Below are 15945 nucleotides of genomic sequence, written 5' to 3'. Positions count from 1 at the left end.
GCCAGAAGGAGGTGCTCCAGAACTGAAAAAGAGTTAATTCCCCAACGACCAGCAGGAGGTGCCACACTGGTGAGTCATCACTTCGCTACAGCCCTATTACCCCAACTGCCCGTTCAGCTCCATTATTTGTGCATGCAAATGGCCAGTTAGCTGCATTACCAACTGTGACAGGTTTCAGAGGGGTAGCCGTGTTAGTCTGTGTCAGCAAAAACAACGAGGAGTCCTTGTTGCACGTTAGAGACGAACAAATTTATTTGGGCTAAGCTTTCATGGGCTAAAACCAGTTAAATGTATTACCGACTCTGCAAGTACCCCATCTGCAGGCATTGAATGTCTGTGCATGCAAATAAGGCATAGAATTGTCTGTGGAAAAATTCACATCCTGAATTGTGACGATTAGTCCCTGGAAGTATTGTTGAAGCATCATCTACAGGTGACAACTGGTGAGCCCTCTTTCAATTTATGATCTATTTTAAAATATGAAAAAAAATTAGATTGCAGTGCCCTCTGGTGGACAGTTAAAGAAACTGATAAAATTCAGCATTATCAAGATATCAAAAAATGGATACAGTAGCCAGAATGCAGCACTGATTTTACTTAGTGTACTTTGGACAACAGTTCATTTGTATTAATTATTCAAATTACAACATAACTTTTTAGGGGAAAAAAAATCATTACAGCAATTTGTATTCTATCCCTTTAGGGATTTTTTTCTAGGGAAGGAAAGATGCAGGATTGTAATAATTGTGTAAAGCCTTAGTTAGATAATGATTCATGTTTGTAAGGCACTTTGAAGATAAATGTGAAAGAACTTTTCCAGAAGCATTAACAGGGATAAAAGCAATATGAGTCCAGAGACTTTAAACAGGATTCTATCGAAGTTACTCTAAAAACCCTATAGAATTTGACAGACAGATCCTTTCTATAATTTTTTAAACCATTCCATAGAATTTGATAGAGAATTATATTCCTGTTACAGAATTCTATCACTTCAGTTACAAGTTATATGGAGACGTTATATTCCTCTATTGAGTTCATTAGGACTTTCTTAGGAAGGGAAATTATCAGACAGCTTAAGCATCATTAAGTCAGCCTTGTCTTTTATATGGAACTGCCCAGGCATGGCACTATTCAGGATCAGACGAACTCTACCTATGTGTGTCTGCGCATGGCGATGGCTTCTATTCTGTCTCTTAGGGTTTTTGCCCAGTCATCTTCTCTCCTCAGTGTCGTGGACCTGGTCTCCATCGCTTTTAAAGCTTGTATATCGGGTGGAACTTCAGGAACAAGCTTCACTCGGAGCACGGCATCTGGGAACTTTGCTGCTGAGGCAGGTGCTAAGCAGCACCTGGGTCTGCTGTGAAAAGAGAGAGCGAGACCTAGGATGTCGTGTACTATTAGTAGTTCTGGGGTCAGTTGGGTGTAGACCCACCCAAAATAAAGGGCCCGTCTCCTCAGCTAAAGGGGCAGAACCACCAAGCCTAGGCTCTTAGCGATTTCTGGGGACAATTAAAGAGAAAACAGGAGTGGGGTCAAAGGTTAATAATGAGGGAGCCAGAGGGGCACACTGAGGAGAGAACTCCAGACAGCGCCCACGACTCCTCAAAGGTGTCGAAGGAGTCAATGGACACTGCCCAGAGGAACTCTGGCTGGAGGTCTGATCTGAAAAGGGAACGGAAATAGGCCCTGTTGTCGCAGAGCACTCCCTGGTCCAGCTTCCTCCTCCCAGTGTGGTGGATGGTCGACCTGGCCAGTGCCAGGAGGAGGTTGACAAGAAGGTCCAGCAACCCTGTGGGGCACAAACGGGGTGTGATTGGATCAGGAGGTGCAGCCACAACCTCAGTAAGAGGTTATGAAGGAGCTGGAAGAGAGGCTGCAACCTGAGGCACCCATGCAGATGTGAGCCAGGATCTCCCTCTTGCCGCAGAAAGAAGCACAAATGCTGCTCTCATAAGATCACCCGGGATGTTAGCCACTTCCTGAAAGGAATCTGGCCTTCCATTAGTAGCTTCTTACTTGCTGACATGGCAGTCCATCTGCTGATAATGGTAGTGAACAGCCACAGCTGAGTGGGGACACAACAGGTAGTGATTATCTTCCCAACAGCGTCTCATTGCTTGAACAATGTCTTCGTCAGATGCTGAACATGAGCTCAGCGCTTCAGAAAGCTGGAGAACCAAGGAGAGGGAAAAAAACAGAAACAAAACCCCCAAAAATCATAGACAAAAACCACACTAGAATTTACAGATCAATGTCAAATCATTTTTAAAAATGTATTAAAAGTTCATTCTGTGATATTACCACTTGTATGTAAAACCTTCTTATTTGTTAGTATCTTGAATGCAAGAGAGACGGGTACTTCTGTCAGACACATTGATATCATCACCAGAGTCAGTCCAGCTATATCAGTTAATAACTGCCCTTTGTTGGCGGACACAATGCAACTGACGCTGGTATTTGAGGATATAGATCCCAAACCCTGATGTTTGTGATGGGTGAAATAATACATATCTTCTACGATTTAACAAGGGCATTGCTAGTGTTTCTTTCCCATGGAGATAAGAAACACTGAAACCATTAGTTTACTTTTCACCTTTGATTTTTCTCCCTTTCAGCCTGATGCTTGATTCACCAAAGCTCTTGCTTAAAAGGTTAAGCATGCATGTAGTCCCACAGAAATCCATACAACCACTCACAAATTTAAAGTTATGCACTTGGTTAAAAGCTTTGCTGGCTCAGGGTGTTGGACAGTGAAACTACATTGTCGGGGAGTGTTTTGGTCCTATGTACAAATAATGCACATGCTACTGGACTGGGGTTTCTAGGACTACAGGGGAATGTTTAAATCCCAACAAAATGATTGCAATTTTAAAAGATACCTATGCACACAGGTTTTGTAAATACCTGTCTTCCACCACCCTACCTACAGATACCTACATTTTAGGTTTGAGATGACGTGGCATGATCCCTTCAATACACTTGCAATATTAATATTTATTCTGAAAACAGTTGATTTAAAAAAATTGTGATGGAAAAGTATTTACTAAACACACATGAAGGGACTGACCTTTCTCTGCACTTCTTCTGGGAGTGTAAGGTTTTTCGACGTGTAAAACTGTTCCATCAGAGTTTTAATCAAGCTGCCATCACAGTCCGAAAGCAGCCACAAGATTCTCTCCATATTGTAAGGTTCCTAAAAAACACACAATACACACATGAACCTCCATCCACAAAGAATCAAATTCAGAATCTGGAGCACCGGTGATCTCTAGTTGGATACTTAGTGTGGTAGATACTACTGTACCGCACGGCTGAGTACCTCTTGTGTGCTCAATGAGAATTGGAGATACTCAGCTTCTTGCAGGATCAGGCCTTGTATATTTGTGTCAAAATAAATAGGGCTGGAAACACCCAGCTACCTGGCTCTATTCCAGGCCATTTATAAAGGTACGTCAGCACATTTGGGAGCTTTTACTGGCCTGTACATTGCTGTCACTATTGTCCTGGAATTTCTCCTCCTAGGAAACAATTCACAGCTCATTTCACATTGAGAGGGGTTGCCTGTATGAGACACTTTTCTGGTATAGCTTCAGTTTTGTCGGCCTTCACTCTCACCCCCCACAGGATTCCAGCCTCATTCCATGGCAAACAATGGAGGGTGCTCGCTGAATGAGTAGACATTCGATATTTCTCTTAATCTTCATTTGTACATGGAGAAACATAATGAAGTAGAAATAATGAGGAGTCCATGTGGCACCTTAGAGACTAACGAATTTATTCAAAGCAACCTGCATCCTTTCATGTATTTATACCTGCTCCTGTATTTTCGCTCCATGCATCTGATGAAGTGGGTTCTAGCCCACGAAAGCTTATGCCCAAATAAATTGGTTAGTCTCTAAGGTGCCACAAGGACTCCTCGTTATTTTTGCGGATACAGACTAACAGGGCTGCCCCTCTGAAACCTGTCATAATGAAGTAGCCATCTAGTGGCTTATGTGGAAGAAATTCTTTAAGGGACTGGTCTCAGTCTAGTTGCTAATCAAAACCTATAAACCACACCACGAAAACCACCAGTGCCATGGGAAGTTCAAGATTAGGGCCCCCTTGTGCTCGGCGTTGTCTGGACAAAGAAAGAAGATAGTCCTGACCCGAGCGAGCTCAGAGTCTAGGGGTTTGTCTACACTTGAAACACCTCAGTGGCACAGCTGCAGCTGCGCTGCTGTAGCACTTCAGGGTAGATACTACCAATGCCGAGGGGAAGATTCTCTCCTCGGCCTCGTTAATCCACCTCCCCAAGAACTGGTAAGTAGGCTGATGAAGAATTTACCGCTGTCTACACCGAGGGCTTAGAGCTGCTTAAGTCCATTGCTCAGGGGTGTGGATTTCCACACCTCTGAGCAATGTAGCTGGGTCAACCTAATGTTTTAGAGTTAGCAGGAGGACAAAAAAGAGGAAGAGGACCCCATTATATGGCCCAGTGATGGGGTGTGCATCCTAATAGGCCCTGAAGGGGTTAATGTGGGCCTGAGAGGCAAAAGACTCAGGTGTAGCTGATCATGAAGCCTGCTGGGTAGGGGCTGGCTGGATAGTATAAAGCCAGGAAGTTGAGAGCAGAAGACAGCTGCAGGGAGATCTGCAGTCACTCCCTAGAGCGAAAGGGTGTTGGCCATGGACAAGGAGGAGATACAGTGGGAGAGTAAACCTGGGACCCTGCCCAAGACTGGGGATTCAGGCAAGAAAGGCAAAGTAGCCATGGGGAGCAAAGGAACCGCCGGTGGTAAACCAGAGGTAGGGAGGTGGAGTAGGAGCCCTAGGAAACAGCAACAGGGTCTGAGAGCAAGAAGCCCTAGGTTGTTAGTCACAGGGTCCCTGGGCTGGAACCCAGAGTAGCAGGTGGACCAGGGCTCCCCTACCAGCCACTGGCAAAATGGCACAGGACCTGCAATTGGAAGAGAAGATTGCCTGAGACAACATATGAACAGCTTGTCCAGCGTGACATTGTTACCCCAGAACAGGGGGATAATATAGTGACCTGGCTAGAGGTCAGGAAGAAAATTAGCAGAATTACTGACATCTTGGCAGAGACCCAGGATTTTTTCATTGCGCTCCTGGATGAAGAACATGGTCAACAACTCCACTTCTCAGGCACAATGGAACTTTCTACCACAGGGGAAAAGCTCGTCTATACAGGAGACAGAGCTGTCTCAAAGGCGGTCTGAGACTGTGGAATGACCTATCTGGAACTACTGACCATCACAAACCTCCCCACTTTCTCCAAATGCCAGGGAAACGTCTTCAGTCTGCTGTTGGTAGTATAAACACAGAGCAACACGTTAACAAAACAAAAAAATCCATAACAAAACACCACACTGCACACAGAATTCTCCCACTAGGGAGACAATCAGAGAGAGAATGAACCACACATGACATGTTAGTTACATCACTTCATGCACTACTGGAAGGCACTCAGACTCTGCAGTAATGAGGGTGGTGTCAGAACACTGTAGAACAGAATCTGGAGAGCAAAATAATTTTAGTAGATTCATCATTCAACATAGTATATATGATCTCTCTTTCTTAAGCAGACACGTACCTGAATATCCATTGCAGAAGCTAAAGTTGGCTTAACGCTCCCCGAGAACGAGAAATCTCCATGCTGAATTGCCCTGTGCATAATGTCGTTATTATTCACCACAGTGACGAGTCGGATTGGGAGTCCCATTTTCTGGGCGATATATCCAGCTGGGAAAGAAAGCAATTACACCTGGGCTTCAACCCCGTGATGAAACGCTCAGAAAGCGCATTAACCAATAAAATCATTGCTCCTCCATTTGTGCAAATTTATCAGGAGAGGCCAAAAATTATGTTCCATAATGCAGCTCTATCTTTAATATACAAGTATAGCCCAAAGAAACTACAGCTCCCTGTATACAATGCTCCATTTGAGCAGCCTCACAGCAAGAGAGAGCACCGCATGGTTGGTCCTGGACTCTGCGGCCCCCACCATCCTATTAAGAGATGTTGTGAAAAGAGGGGCCTCTGGAAGATGCTTTTCATTCAAATAGGATGTGACTTTTGAACTCTTGGCAACATGCTAATGCAGCTTCATGCAGATGCTCCTGAAATATCATGAATGCAACTTTTTACATCACCCCTTGTATTGCTTTTCCAGTAGATATGATTCCCCTAAAGTTAAAAAGGTCAGAACTGTAAAGTTAGGAGAGAGCTGTTACCATGATTGCCCCTCCTGCAAAATAGTATAGAGTTCATGTGCAAATGGACGTATAATAAGCCACAAGTACACACAGGCCAGATTAGTTGTACTACTACAAATGTATTCACGTCTAATTTAGAAAAATTAGATCTGCAGTATTTTCTCTCTTCAGTTTCCAACTCATTCTCTTCACGTGTATTTCTAACATGCTCATCCCCATATTATCTATATATGGCACCATAGCACTATTTGGGATTATGTATCACGTATGGCACCAACAATGCTGTTTGTTCTTAAATATTACTAATCATGATTTAAGTGGTTCAGAAAAAAAATACAACCTCCCTCTTTATCACAAACCAGTGTTTGGTTTTAAGACCCAAAGAATGTCTCCCCCACCCCACCTAACCTGTGAGGTTTCCTCCAGCCCCTGTTGGCACAACAATTTTCACAGCCGGAAGTGGAGTCATGTCCATGGATGGGGTGCATTGAAAATAAGCATAGAAGTAGTGAGCGATCTGCACCATAATCCTAGACCAGTTGATCGAGTTCAAACTCATCAGATTGTGTTGTCTGGCAAAATCTGCATCAGCGAACAATTCTTTGATCGACTCGTCAATTTCATCACTATTTCCATGAGCTGTGGAAAAAGAGGAAGGAACAATCAGGAGTATTAACTGAAGTGTTGCTGAAATTAGTGAATTAGGCATAAAATAGTTGTTTTCGCCTACCAAATAGGATTCAAGATCGATAGGTTATTCTAGCCATCGAACTGGAGCTGGGGTTTTGGTTCAGCCATCACACATATAGAGGGTCCAACAGCAATATTTGGATCCAGATGTGGGTTCCAATTCTAAATTACTCAGCATTCCCAACTTGTAAGAGTGTTTGGATCTGGGACTTTGGTTTGAGCTCATCTCTAGGTTATTCCAAGGTCATAACATGAACCATCAGCAGAGTCAAGACTTGAATGCATGTCTTATGGCTCCCAGAGTGCTGCCTGGGCCAAAGTGAGTCATGAAAGATCCTTCTAAGAAGAAAACTGACCAGAACAACTCAAACTATTTACAAGGGAGGGGAAGACTGAGCACCAAGGAGGATAAATTACCTTGGAGGGAAGGTCTCATTCTTTTAGTGCAAACCAATTATCTGTGTAAATACTATTCAGACACTGGGGAATAGTTTTAAACCTATGACTAGAAAAGAAGGAAACCTGAGCAGCTCTGAGTCAACTGGTGAACAAGTCAAGAGAGTAAAGCAACTCCAACTAGCCTCCAATTAGTCAGAGGCCTGGCGTTCTGAAAAGTGAAACATTGAAGTAACAGTCATGCTGAATAGAGAGAAGCGGGAGAGGGTAATATATTTTATTGGACCAACTTCTGTTGGTGAGAGCGACAAGCTTACAAAGAGCTCTTCTTCAGGTCTGGGAAACATACTCAGACCTGAAGAAAAGCTCTGTGTAAAAGCGAAAGCTTTTCTCTCTCACCAGCAGAGGTTGGTCCTATAAAAGGTATAACCTCACCCACCTTGTCTCTCTAATCTCTAGGGACCCACATGGCTACAAAATACTGCATACAAGTCATGGTGATTGATGGCCCAAAATGGTACACCCACAGTGGGAGCAGCGTGTAACACAATTCCCCCGAGGCTTTCTAGAATTAATGGCCAGTTCACATTGGGACTGACTTTACCATCAACCCAGCAATAGTATAAAATAGATAATCTAACAACATGCAAACCAATAAAGACATGGACGTTCTCTTCGATCACCGTCGTCATCTGCAGTTCTTGTATCTGGCTGCAGAGACCTTTGGGTAACAGAACAAAGATGTCCATGTTGTTTTCCCCTCGCACACTTTCAATTGCCGCACTACCGGTGTCTCCCGCAGTTCCTGTTTCACATGAAAATAATCAAGGAGAAAATAATTATATCTACTAATTAAGAGTTAATTAAAGACTGAAAGATCAGCCACATTTGTGTTTTCACACAGAAGAAGGGTGCAGTTCTCAGTCTGGGATACTTTTGGTTAGTGCCGGCTGTGTGGCATTTAATACTGGAAAATGAACACCTCCCAATAGGCAAATGTCTGCATCACAAACCACTACCACCAGTGGCACCAAAGAATGAATGGGAGGCTGAACCAGTAAAGATGCCTTCTAGGTCAAGTGAGGCATACTGGCTGCCCTGTTCCGGAGATAACCCTGGAGACTTACATACTAGTTATCAATCCAGTTCCACGCATAAGCACTAATATGAGGCTAGAGTACATGGACCATTTTGGTAGCCTCTGACTGGCATAAATTCCAAGTACATTGCTTGCACCCATCTGTTTAGCTGTAACCTACTGTAGGGAGCCAGGGTGGCTCCCCTCTGAACCAGAGGGTAAAGAGCCACCCTCTCAGCCTGATCCCCAGAAGGGGATCAAGCTTCCGCCAATCCCCGGAAGGGGAAGGGTGGGACAGGAAGTATAAAGGGCAGGGCCCTCTGCCCAGTGAAGAGAGCATCAGGGAGGGAGACAGACACAGGCTGCTGGCTGCTCCCTCGCGATCCTGCTGCTGACCCAGGCAAAGCCCTGGGCAAGGAGGAGCCTGACCGGGAGGAAGGCCTGTGGCAACCAGGGCTGCCAGCCGCCGAATACCCAGAGGACCTGGAGGGGCCTGACTGCAGCCCGGGCCAGCATGAGTCCGATACCGAGGGGGAGCGGGAGTGGCCCGCAGCGGAATACTCGGATGAGATGGAGGGACCGGAGCTGCCCGCAGCAGAATACTCGGACGAGATGGAGGGACCGGAGCTGCCCGCAGCGGAATACTCGGACGAGATGGAGGGACCGGAGCTGCCCGCAGCGGAATACTCGGACAAGATGGAGGGACCGGAGCTGCCCGTAGCGGAATACTCGGACGAGATGGAGGGACCGGAGCTGCCCGTAGCGGAATACTCGGACGAGATGGAGGGACCGGAGCTGCCCGCAGCGGAATACTCGGACGAGATGGAGGGACCGGAGCTGCCCGTAGCGGAATACTTGGAGGAGATGGAGGGACCGGAGCTGCCCGCAGCGGAATGCCCGGAGGAGATGGAGGGACCAGAGTGGCCCACAGCGGAATACTCGGACGAGATGGAGGGACCGGAGCTGCCCGCAGCGGAATACTCGGAGGAGATGGAGGGACCGGAGCTGCCCGCAGCGGAATACTCGGACGAGATGGAGGGACCGGAGCTGCCCGCAGCGGAATACTCCGACGAGATGGAGGGACCGGAGCTGCCCGCAGCGGAATACTCCGACGAGATGGAGGGACCGGAGCTGCCCGCAGCGGAATACTCGGAGGAGATGGAGGGACCGGAGCTGCCCGCAGCGGAATACCCGGAGGAGATGGAGGGACCGGAGCTGCCCGCAGCGGAATACTCGGATGAGATGGAGGGACCGGAGCTGCCCGCAGCGGAATACTCGGATGAGATGGAGGGACCGGAGCTGCCCGCAGCGGAATACTCGGATGAGATGGAGGGACCGGAGCTGCCCGCAGCGGAATACTCGGATGAGATGGAGGGACCGGAGCTGCCCGTAGCGGAATACTCGGAGGAGATGGAGGGACCGGAGCGGCCCGCAGCGGAATACTCGGACGAGATGGAGGGACCGGAGCTGCCCGTAGCGGAATACTCGGAGGAGATGGAGGGACCGGAGCTGCCCGCAGCGGAATACCCGGAGGAGATGGAGGCACCGGAGTGGCCCGCAGCGGAATACTCGGAGGAGATGGAGGGACCGGAGCTGCCCGCAGCGGAATACTCGGAGGAGATGGAGGGACCGGAGCTGCCCGCAGCGGAATACCCGGAGGAGATGGAGGGACCGGAGTGGCCCGCAGCGGAATACCCGGAGGAGATGGAGGCACCGGAGTGGCCCGCAGCGGAATACTCAGACGAGATGGAGGGACCGGAGCTGCCCGTAGCGGAATACTCGGAGGAGATGGAGGGACCGGAGCTGCCCGCAGCGGAATACCCGGAGGAGATGGAGGCACCGGAGTGGCCCGCAGCGGAATACTTGGACGAGATGGAGGGACCGGAGCGGCCCGCAGTGGAATACTCGGACGAGATGGAGGGACTGGAGCTGCCCGCAGCGGAATACCCGGAGGAGATGGAGGGACTGGAGCTGCCTGCAGCGGAATACCCGGAGGAGATGGAGGCACCGGAGTGGCCCGCCTGAGAGACCGGGTAGGAAGTAGCCCAGGGGCCGAACTACACCGTGGGGTGGGTGTGTTTGGTCAGCGGGTGCGGACGGCCCCGCTGACCCAGCGGCGGGACTTTTGCCTCCCGCCACTGTCAGGGCCCTGGGCTGGAACGCAGTGGAGTTGGGTGGGCCTGTGTTCCCCTACCCCGGCGCTCCCCTGCCCGAGGGGCGCGCTACTGACTCGTGCCGGCACACCTTCCCCGCTAATTCCCCAACGCCCGGAAGGTGTGGCTGAGGCCTGCCAGGGAGACCATAGCTCTCCGTCGCCCCTAGGGGCTCGGAGGACCGACCGACACCTGTCACACCTACCAACTAGAATACTGATGTGCTTCTTCCTTTTCTTCAGGAAGTACTGTAAAAACTGCCCTGTGCAGGACAAGGACAAGTCCTTAAAGGCATAAGTTACACCATGCCAGAGCTCCAAAACATTCAGCCCATCCTTCAGCCTGGCGAGATGCACAACGTTGTTGTGCCGGAACCTCCGGAAGGCGCTGTCAATCAGATCTGGAGGGAAGCCGTTGAAGGGGACTGTTAGAACAGGTACCAGGAACAAACCTCCAACACGTCACCTGCATGATCATGGTTTGCCAAGCTCATGAGAATCTTTACTGAAAAACCAAAGACTCTCCAGTACCACAGAGCTGAGGAAGTGATAGACAGAAGCCCAACACATTATTCTCTTACAAATTAAGAGTCTGCTCCTCAGTGTAAATTGGACAGCTCCACTGACCTTAACAGAGCCATGCTGATTTATACCAACTGAGGATCTGACCCAATCAGAACTATTTGAACAATTAAAACAAGAATCAACCAATGTTGCAGTGAACCAGCTCGGGTGGATGGTCCCCACTGCCCTCTAATGGACGCAGTGAGACTTTGGATAGGTGCTATAATAAAATCTAACTGTATAAACAAAACTGCGCAACTGTCTGTCAGAGGCCGTTTACAGTTGACAGCTAAGGAGATGCTGCTTTTACAGCAGGAGAATCCAAACTTTTTTCCCACTGTCGGAGAGAAATTTGAGCTTCCATGGAGTGCACCACAGTGACATTTCTGAAGCACCAAAAGGCCACTGATTTGTTACAAGTTTTCTTTACCAAAACCTACACCTGGCTTCATGTTACATGCTTGTTTTGTGATCCATTTTGCCAAGGGAAAATATAGAACCAGGAATTTCTGGTAGAAGAAGGAATCGATTTTCTACATTTGCTTTTACATCTGTTTTCAAATATGTGTTACTTAAAACAGTCTGGGCCAAATTCTGACAGGGTGCTACCCAAAGGCAGAGAAAAACCCACACACACAGCAAGAGAGGAAATTTCCTCCTTAATCCTGTCTACACCAATCAAAAACCACTTAGGGCTTCACAGGTCTTCTATGATAGGAGCCACAAAGGTGACAGAGCCTGCTTGCTTATCTTTTCCATGCACACCCTGGGATACACCAAAGGTCTCATCTGATATGATACCATGTTCCTAGGAGTTTTCTACATGGAACAGCAGTGTGTGGCTGGCGCTGCTGCAGCCAGCATAAAGGTGCCCAAAAGCACTGATTTTGCAGCTTTATACACACTGTATTTGCACCCACTTGCAGCAGAGATCTGCCTTCCTACAGCAACCTGGGAAACTGTATTAGCCATTTAAGAGAATGATTTTTATAGACAGAGACAGAATTTGGCCCTGTGTTTGTTTAAAGAGACTCTTCTGCTAGTCTTCAGAATAGAAGCAGATTTCCAACAATCTAGTTCAATGACAAGTGGATGTAACAATTGGGGGAGAGAAAGGACAGGGTAACATTAAAAACATTGTGCTGGAAATGGCCCACCTTGATTATCATACACATTGTAAGGAGAGTGATCACTTTAGATAAGCTATTACCAGCAGGAGAGTGGGGTGGGGGGAGAGAAAACCTTTTGTAGTGGTAAACACCCATTTTTTCATGGTTTGTGTGTACAAAAACATCTTCTGTATTTTCCACAGTATGCATCCGATGAAGTGAGCTGTAGCTCACGAAAGCTTATGCTCAAATAAATTGGTTAGTCTCTAAGGTGGCACAAGTACTCCTTTTCTTTTTATTAAAATAACTATTGAGATTCTGGCCAGTAAGGGCCTCCATAGGTCAATTGAGGATCAGGGTTATTAGACTGATGGATTAATACAGGGTCACAGTGATTCTCAAACTTTTTGTATTGGCGACCCCTTTTACACAGTAAGCCTCTGAGTGCAGCCCCCCCCCTTATAAATTAAAAACATTTTTAATGTTTAACATTATTTTAAATGGTAACTTTATAACCCTGTTCTTCAAAATGGATTTACCTTTTATCATCAATTTCACATTAAGACTAACACACATTTTTATTGAATTATTGTTATAAGCAGAAAAGAATTTTTTAAACCATTACTGTTTAGTACTGGGGTTGTGAAGAAACTTTGCCAATATCACTTTTCACAGCAGATTTAGCGCCCCATCGCCACCCTTACGGCACTGCCTTCAGAGCTGGGCAGCTCATGACTCCCACATCATAACCTCACAACCCCCTGATAGGATGCGACCCCCATTTCGAGAACCGCTGTGGTAAAATAATAGTCTCATCTAAGAGCTTTGATACAAACAGTGTGACCCCTACAGCATGTTTCTGGTTTGCGTTTACCATTCAGCTCTTTCCGTGGGATTAGTTCAGATGAGATGAAGAGTGAACTCAGCTCTTTCACCAGCTCTGGATAGGAGAAGGCACTCCATGTTCGCAGAGTGTTATAGTCCAGGGTAGGGATTTCCTGGGGCACAAAAAGGCCACCATCCGGTGCATAGCCAGAAAAGAGGGCTCCTTCAAAGTCAACGCTCCTGGCTTCTCCTCGAGTGCTGACGTACCTCATGTTTCTGGCGTCACTGCAAGAGACGTGACAGTTACACCAGGGGGAGAAGTCTGGGGTATCGCAAGACAGGGAGACAGACTGACGGGTATTCTGTGGCTGCTGCTGTTATGCCCTTTACTGATCTGTGTCATGGAAACAAGGAACAGGACTAATTCACCAAGGCAACTAGTTCTGTGGAAGTAAAAAGGAGTATTCTCAGGCCAGGACTCTCTGAGGAGATTAGAGGTACTCTGCATATTCCATGGGGCCTGGGAAATTTATTTGGGGAAGAATAGAATTCAGTGGCTTCCGAATGCAGGGCCTGATCCCAAGAAGCGCTCAGCACCCACACCTCAGAATGAGACCCAGAGTGCGGACAGGAACTCCAAGCCCCAGTGTGTCCTGAGCCAACAAGGCAGGGGGAGCCTTACACACTTAACACTGGGAAACCAAAATTCCAGAGGATTCTCCTCTTACAACATTTAGTTCTCTGCAGCTTGAACCCCCTCCCCTCCGTACATGCCCCAAATATATTTAAATTCACTTATTTTCAAATCAGAAAAATAAACGTCTCCCCGTCTTTAAAAGGACCCAGGCAACAACAGGGCCCAGGCAACCTGCCTGGGCCAGACCCATCTCTCCACTCTCTTCCAAGACGTGCCTCTGGCAGCCACAGCTGCAGTGCAGCCTAAAGACGTACAGTTTTGGAAGCAGTACAGGACAGCCTGAGTAATGGCCCCCAAGCCTCTGGTTAGACTCTCCCTCCTGGCTGACGCAATGCTCCCAGCAACTCCCATCCAAAACATTCCCTCCCTCCCCACAGCAAATGCTTTACAATTCAGTTTCCTTCTGTGTCCAGTTCTAAGCAGCCTGTTGGAGTCCCCTTCACAGCAGTAGGATCCCAGTTGCTGGTCGTTCTTTGAGAGGTGGCTGAGCAGTATTATTTGCTGTGCATTGGCTCACTGCGTATTTCTGACGCTGTCAAGGCAGAAGTGGATTCAGCATCTAGCGGGCATTAGAAACACCACTCGATTGGCTGCACGAAGGCGGCATGATTATTACTGCCACAGTCGTGTTACGCAGGAGGGCAGGGTAGATAATCATAGTGTTCCCTTCTGGCCTTGTAATCTATGTAAAAGAGCTGCATTTTCTGCACCCTTTCACTGAGCCTTTCTAGCATAACCTGAAGGGACTTTTCATTGCAAACAAAATCCCAAATTGATACAAGGGACATGATGGCCCCACCCAGAGAACTATTGACCCTGCAAGTCAGAAAACTATTTGCAGGAGTTACAGTATTTCAGAACTTCAGCAGTGCTGTTTAAAGCCAGGAATTTGTTTGGTTTTGCAGCTGTGGGAGTGATAAGAGACAGAACCTTGCTCTAGTCCTCCCTCAAGCACAGCATAAGAGCGGCTACAATGTTTGACCCATATGAGAGGCCTGGACCTGGAACATGGGCTTTGTGCCTGTCAGTTGTATGGGAAAATTCTGAGCCTGCCTCCACTGAGCCAGGCTAAAATCAATGTGTTCATCTATCAGACTTCTGGCTGAGTCACACGCGGTGTCTGTAGGTAGAACAGAATAAACCCCTTCCGGGGTACTCAGTCTTTAACTTTTCCTGGCCCTGGTATAGGGCCATAACCAAGAGCTTCCTCCCTGTCTTCCTGCAGCTCTCCCTGGGCTCAGTCCTTGCTCAGTCCCAGCAGCCAGCCCAGAGCTCCTTCCTAGCTCCCCTCCGGTCCCTGCCCACACTGGGCTGTCCAGGGATCTGCTGCTCTTTCAGCCAGACAGGAACTCAGGCCCCTCTCTTCCAGCTCTGGGCAGCAACTGACGGACTCTGTCCCTGCTGCTCCTTTTTAAATGGCCGATTGCCAGCTCCTGCAGCTCCTCTGATTGGCTGCTTCCCCTGCAGCCACTCTAGGCTGCTTGGAGGACTTCTCTTCTGCTCCTCCCTGGGACAGGGGGTAGCAAGACCCTGAGGCCTCCAGCAGGAAGCCAAGGACTGGATGGGACTGGAGATTGAACTACTCTCTTAGGCCTATAGGGATCGCTCTAGTGCTATACCTGCTTCTTCCAACAATATAGGGCTGTCCACACCGTCACTTAGATCGGTGTAAGTTACTTCACTTGGAGGATGGCTTATTCACTCCCTGAGTAACATAACTTATTCTGACATGAGCAATAGTGTGTTTTAAAATTTAAAAGTGGGACAAGTTCACCTCTAGAATGTAACTTAATCTGCTTCAATGGATTACACCAAGGATTAATTTGACCCAGGGCATGTCTACACTTGGACCCCCAAGTTAAGCACCCCCCCGAGTAAAGCCCCCCACCCCAGTTAAGCACGCCACCCCTGCACTCCCCAAAGCCCTGCCCCGAGCCGTAAGCCCACTCCCACACACCCAAATTGCTGCTGCTCGTCTGGGGCTGCCCAGCTCAGGCAGCCCCTGAGCCAGCACCAGCCGCTGCAGAAGTCACGGAGGTCATGGAAAGTCACGGAATCCGTGACCTCCGTGACAGATTCTCAGCCTTAATGATAACATAATTCCACTAATGCCTCAGGAGGATGTTAAACAGCAACTACTAAAGTTAGACATTTTAAAATCAGTGGATCCAGATAACTTTCATCCAAGAGTATAAAAGAGCTGCCTGACAAGATCACTG

General features: G+C 47.8%; 1 protein-coding gene across 3 annotated transcripts; it reads right to left on the bottom strand.

Moving 5' to 3' along the window:
* Positions 1-1060: 1060 nt before the first annotated feature.
* On the bottom strand, positions 1061-13301 carry LOC140910039 (threonine synthase-like 2). 3 transcript variants are annotated; one of them, XM_078852402.1, is made up of 9 exons: positions 13079-13301; positions 10738-10932; positions 7954-8106; positions 6624-6854; positions 5594-5742; positions 3068-3193; positions 2030-2168; positions 1697-1715; positions 1061-1354 (listed from the first exon to the last, which is right to left on the bottom strand). In XM_078852402.1, exons 1-9 carry the CDS (start codon positions 13299-13301, stop codon positions 1153-1155), a joined length of 1437 nt encoding a protein of 478 aa, XP_078708528.1. In that variant the 3' UTR covers positions 1061-1152. The 3 variants fall into 3 exon arrangements, with proteins under 3 accessions (XP_078708528.1, XP_073196253.1, XP_078708527.1); XM_073340152.2 differs by lacking the exon at positions 1697-1715 and having other exon boundaries at positions 1061-1357; positions 2017-2168; XM_078852401.1 differs by lacking the exon at positions 1697-1715 and having other exon boundaries at positions 2017-2168.
* Positions 13302-15945: the final 2644 nt, after the last annotated feature.

This window comes from Lepidochelys kempii, chromosome 4, assembly GCF_965140285.1.
Source record: "Lepidochelys kempii isolate rLepKem1 chromosome 4, rLepKem1.hap1, whole genome shotgun sequence".
NCBI lineage: Eukaryota > Metazoa > Chordata > Testudines > Cheloniidae > Lepidochelys > Lepidochelys kempii.
The sequence above is the reverse complement of the archived record's forward strand: the minus strand, read 5'-3'. Positions and strand labels throughout refer to the sequence as shown.

What these genes read in the sequence shown, in the direction of transcription:
- LOC140910039 (XM_078852402.1), bottom strand. Translation starts at nt 13,301, where the DNA reads ATGAGGTACGTCAGCACTCGAGGAGAAGCCAGGAGCGTTGACTTTGAA. An exon ending in CCCACGGAAAGAGCTGAATG is followed by an intron (nt 10,933 to 13,078) that starts GTAAACGCAAAC and finishes GCTTCCCTCCAG; the next exon opens with ATCTGATTGACAGCGCCTTC. An exon ending in CAGAAGAAGTGCAGAGAAAG is followed by an intron (nt 2,169 to 3,067) that starts GTCAGTCCCTTC and finishes TTGGTTCTCCAG; the next exon opens with CTTTCTGAAGCGCTGAGCTC.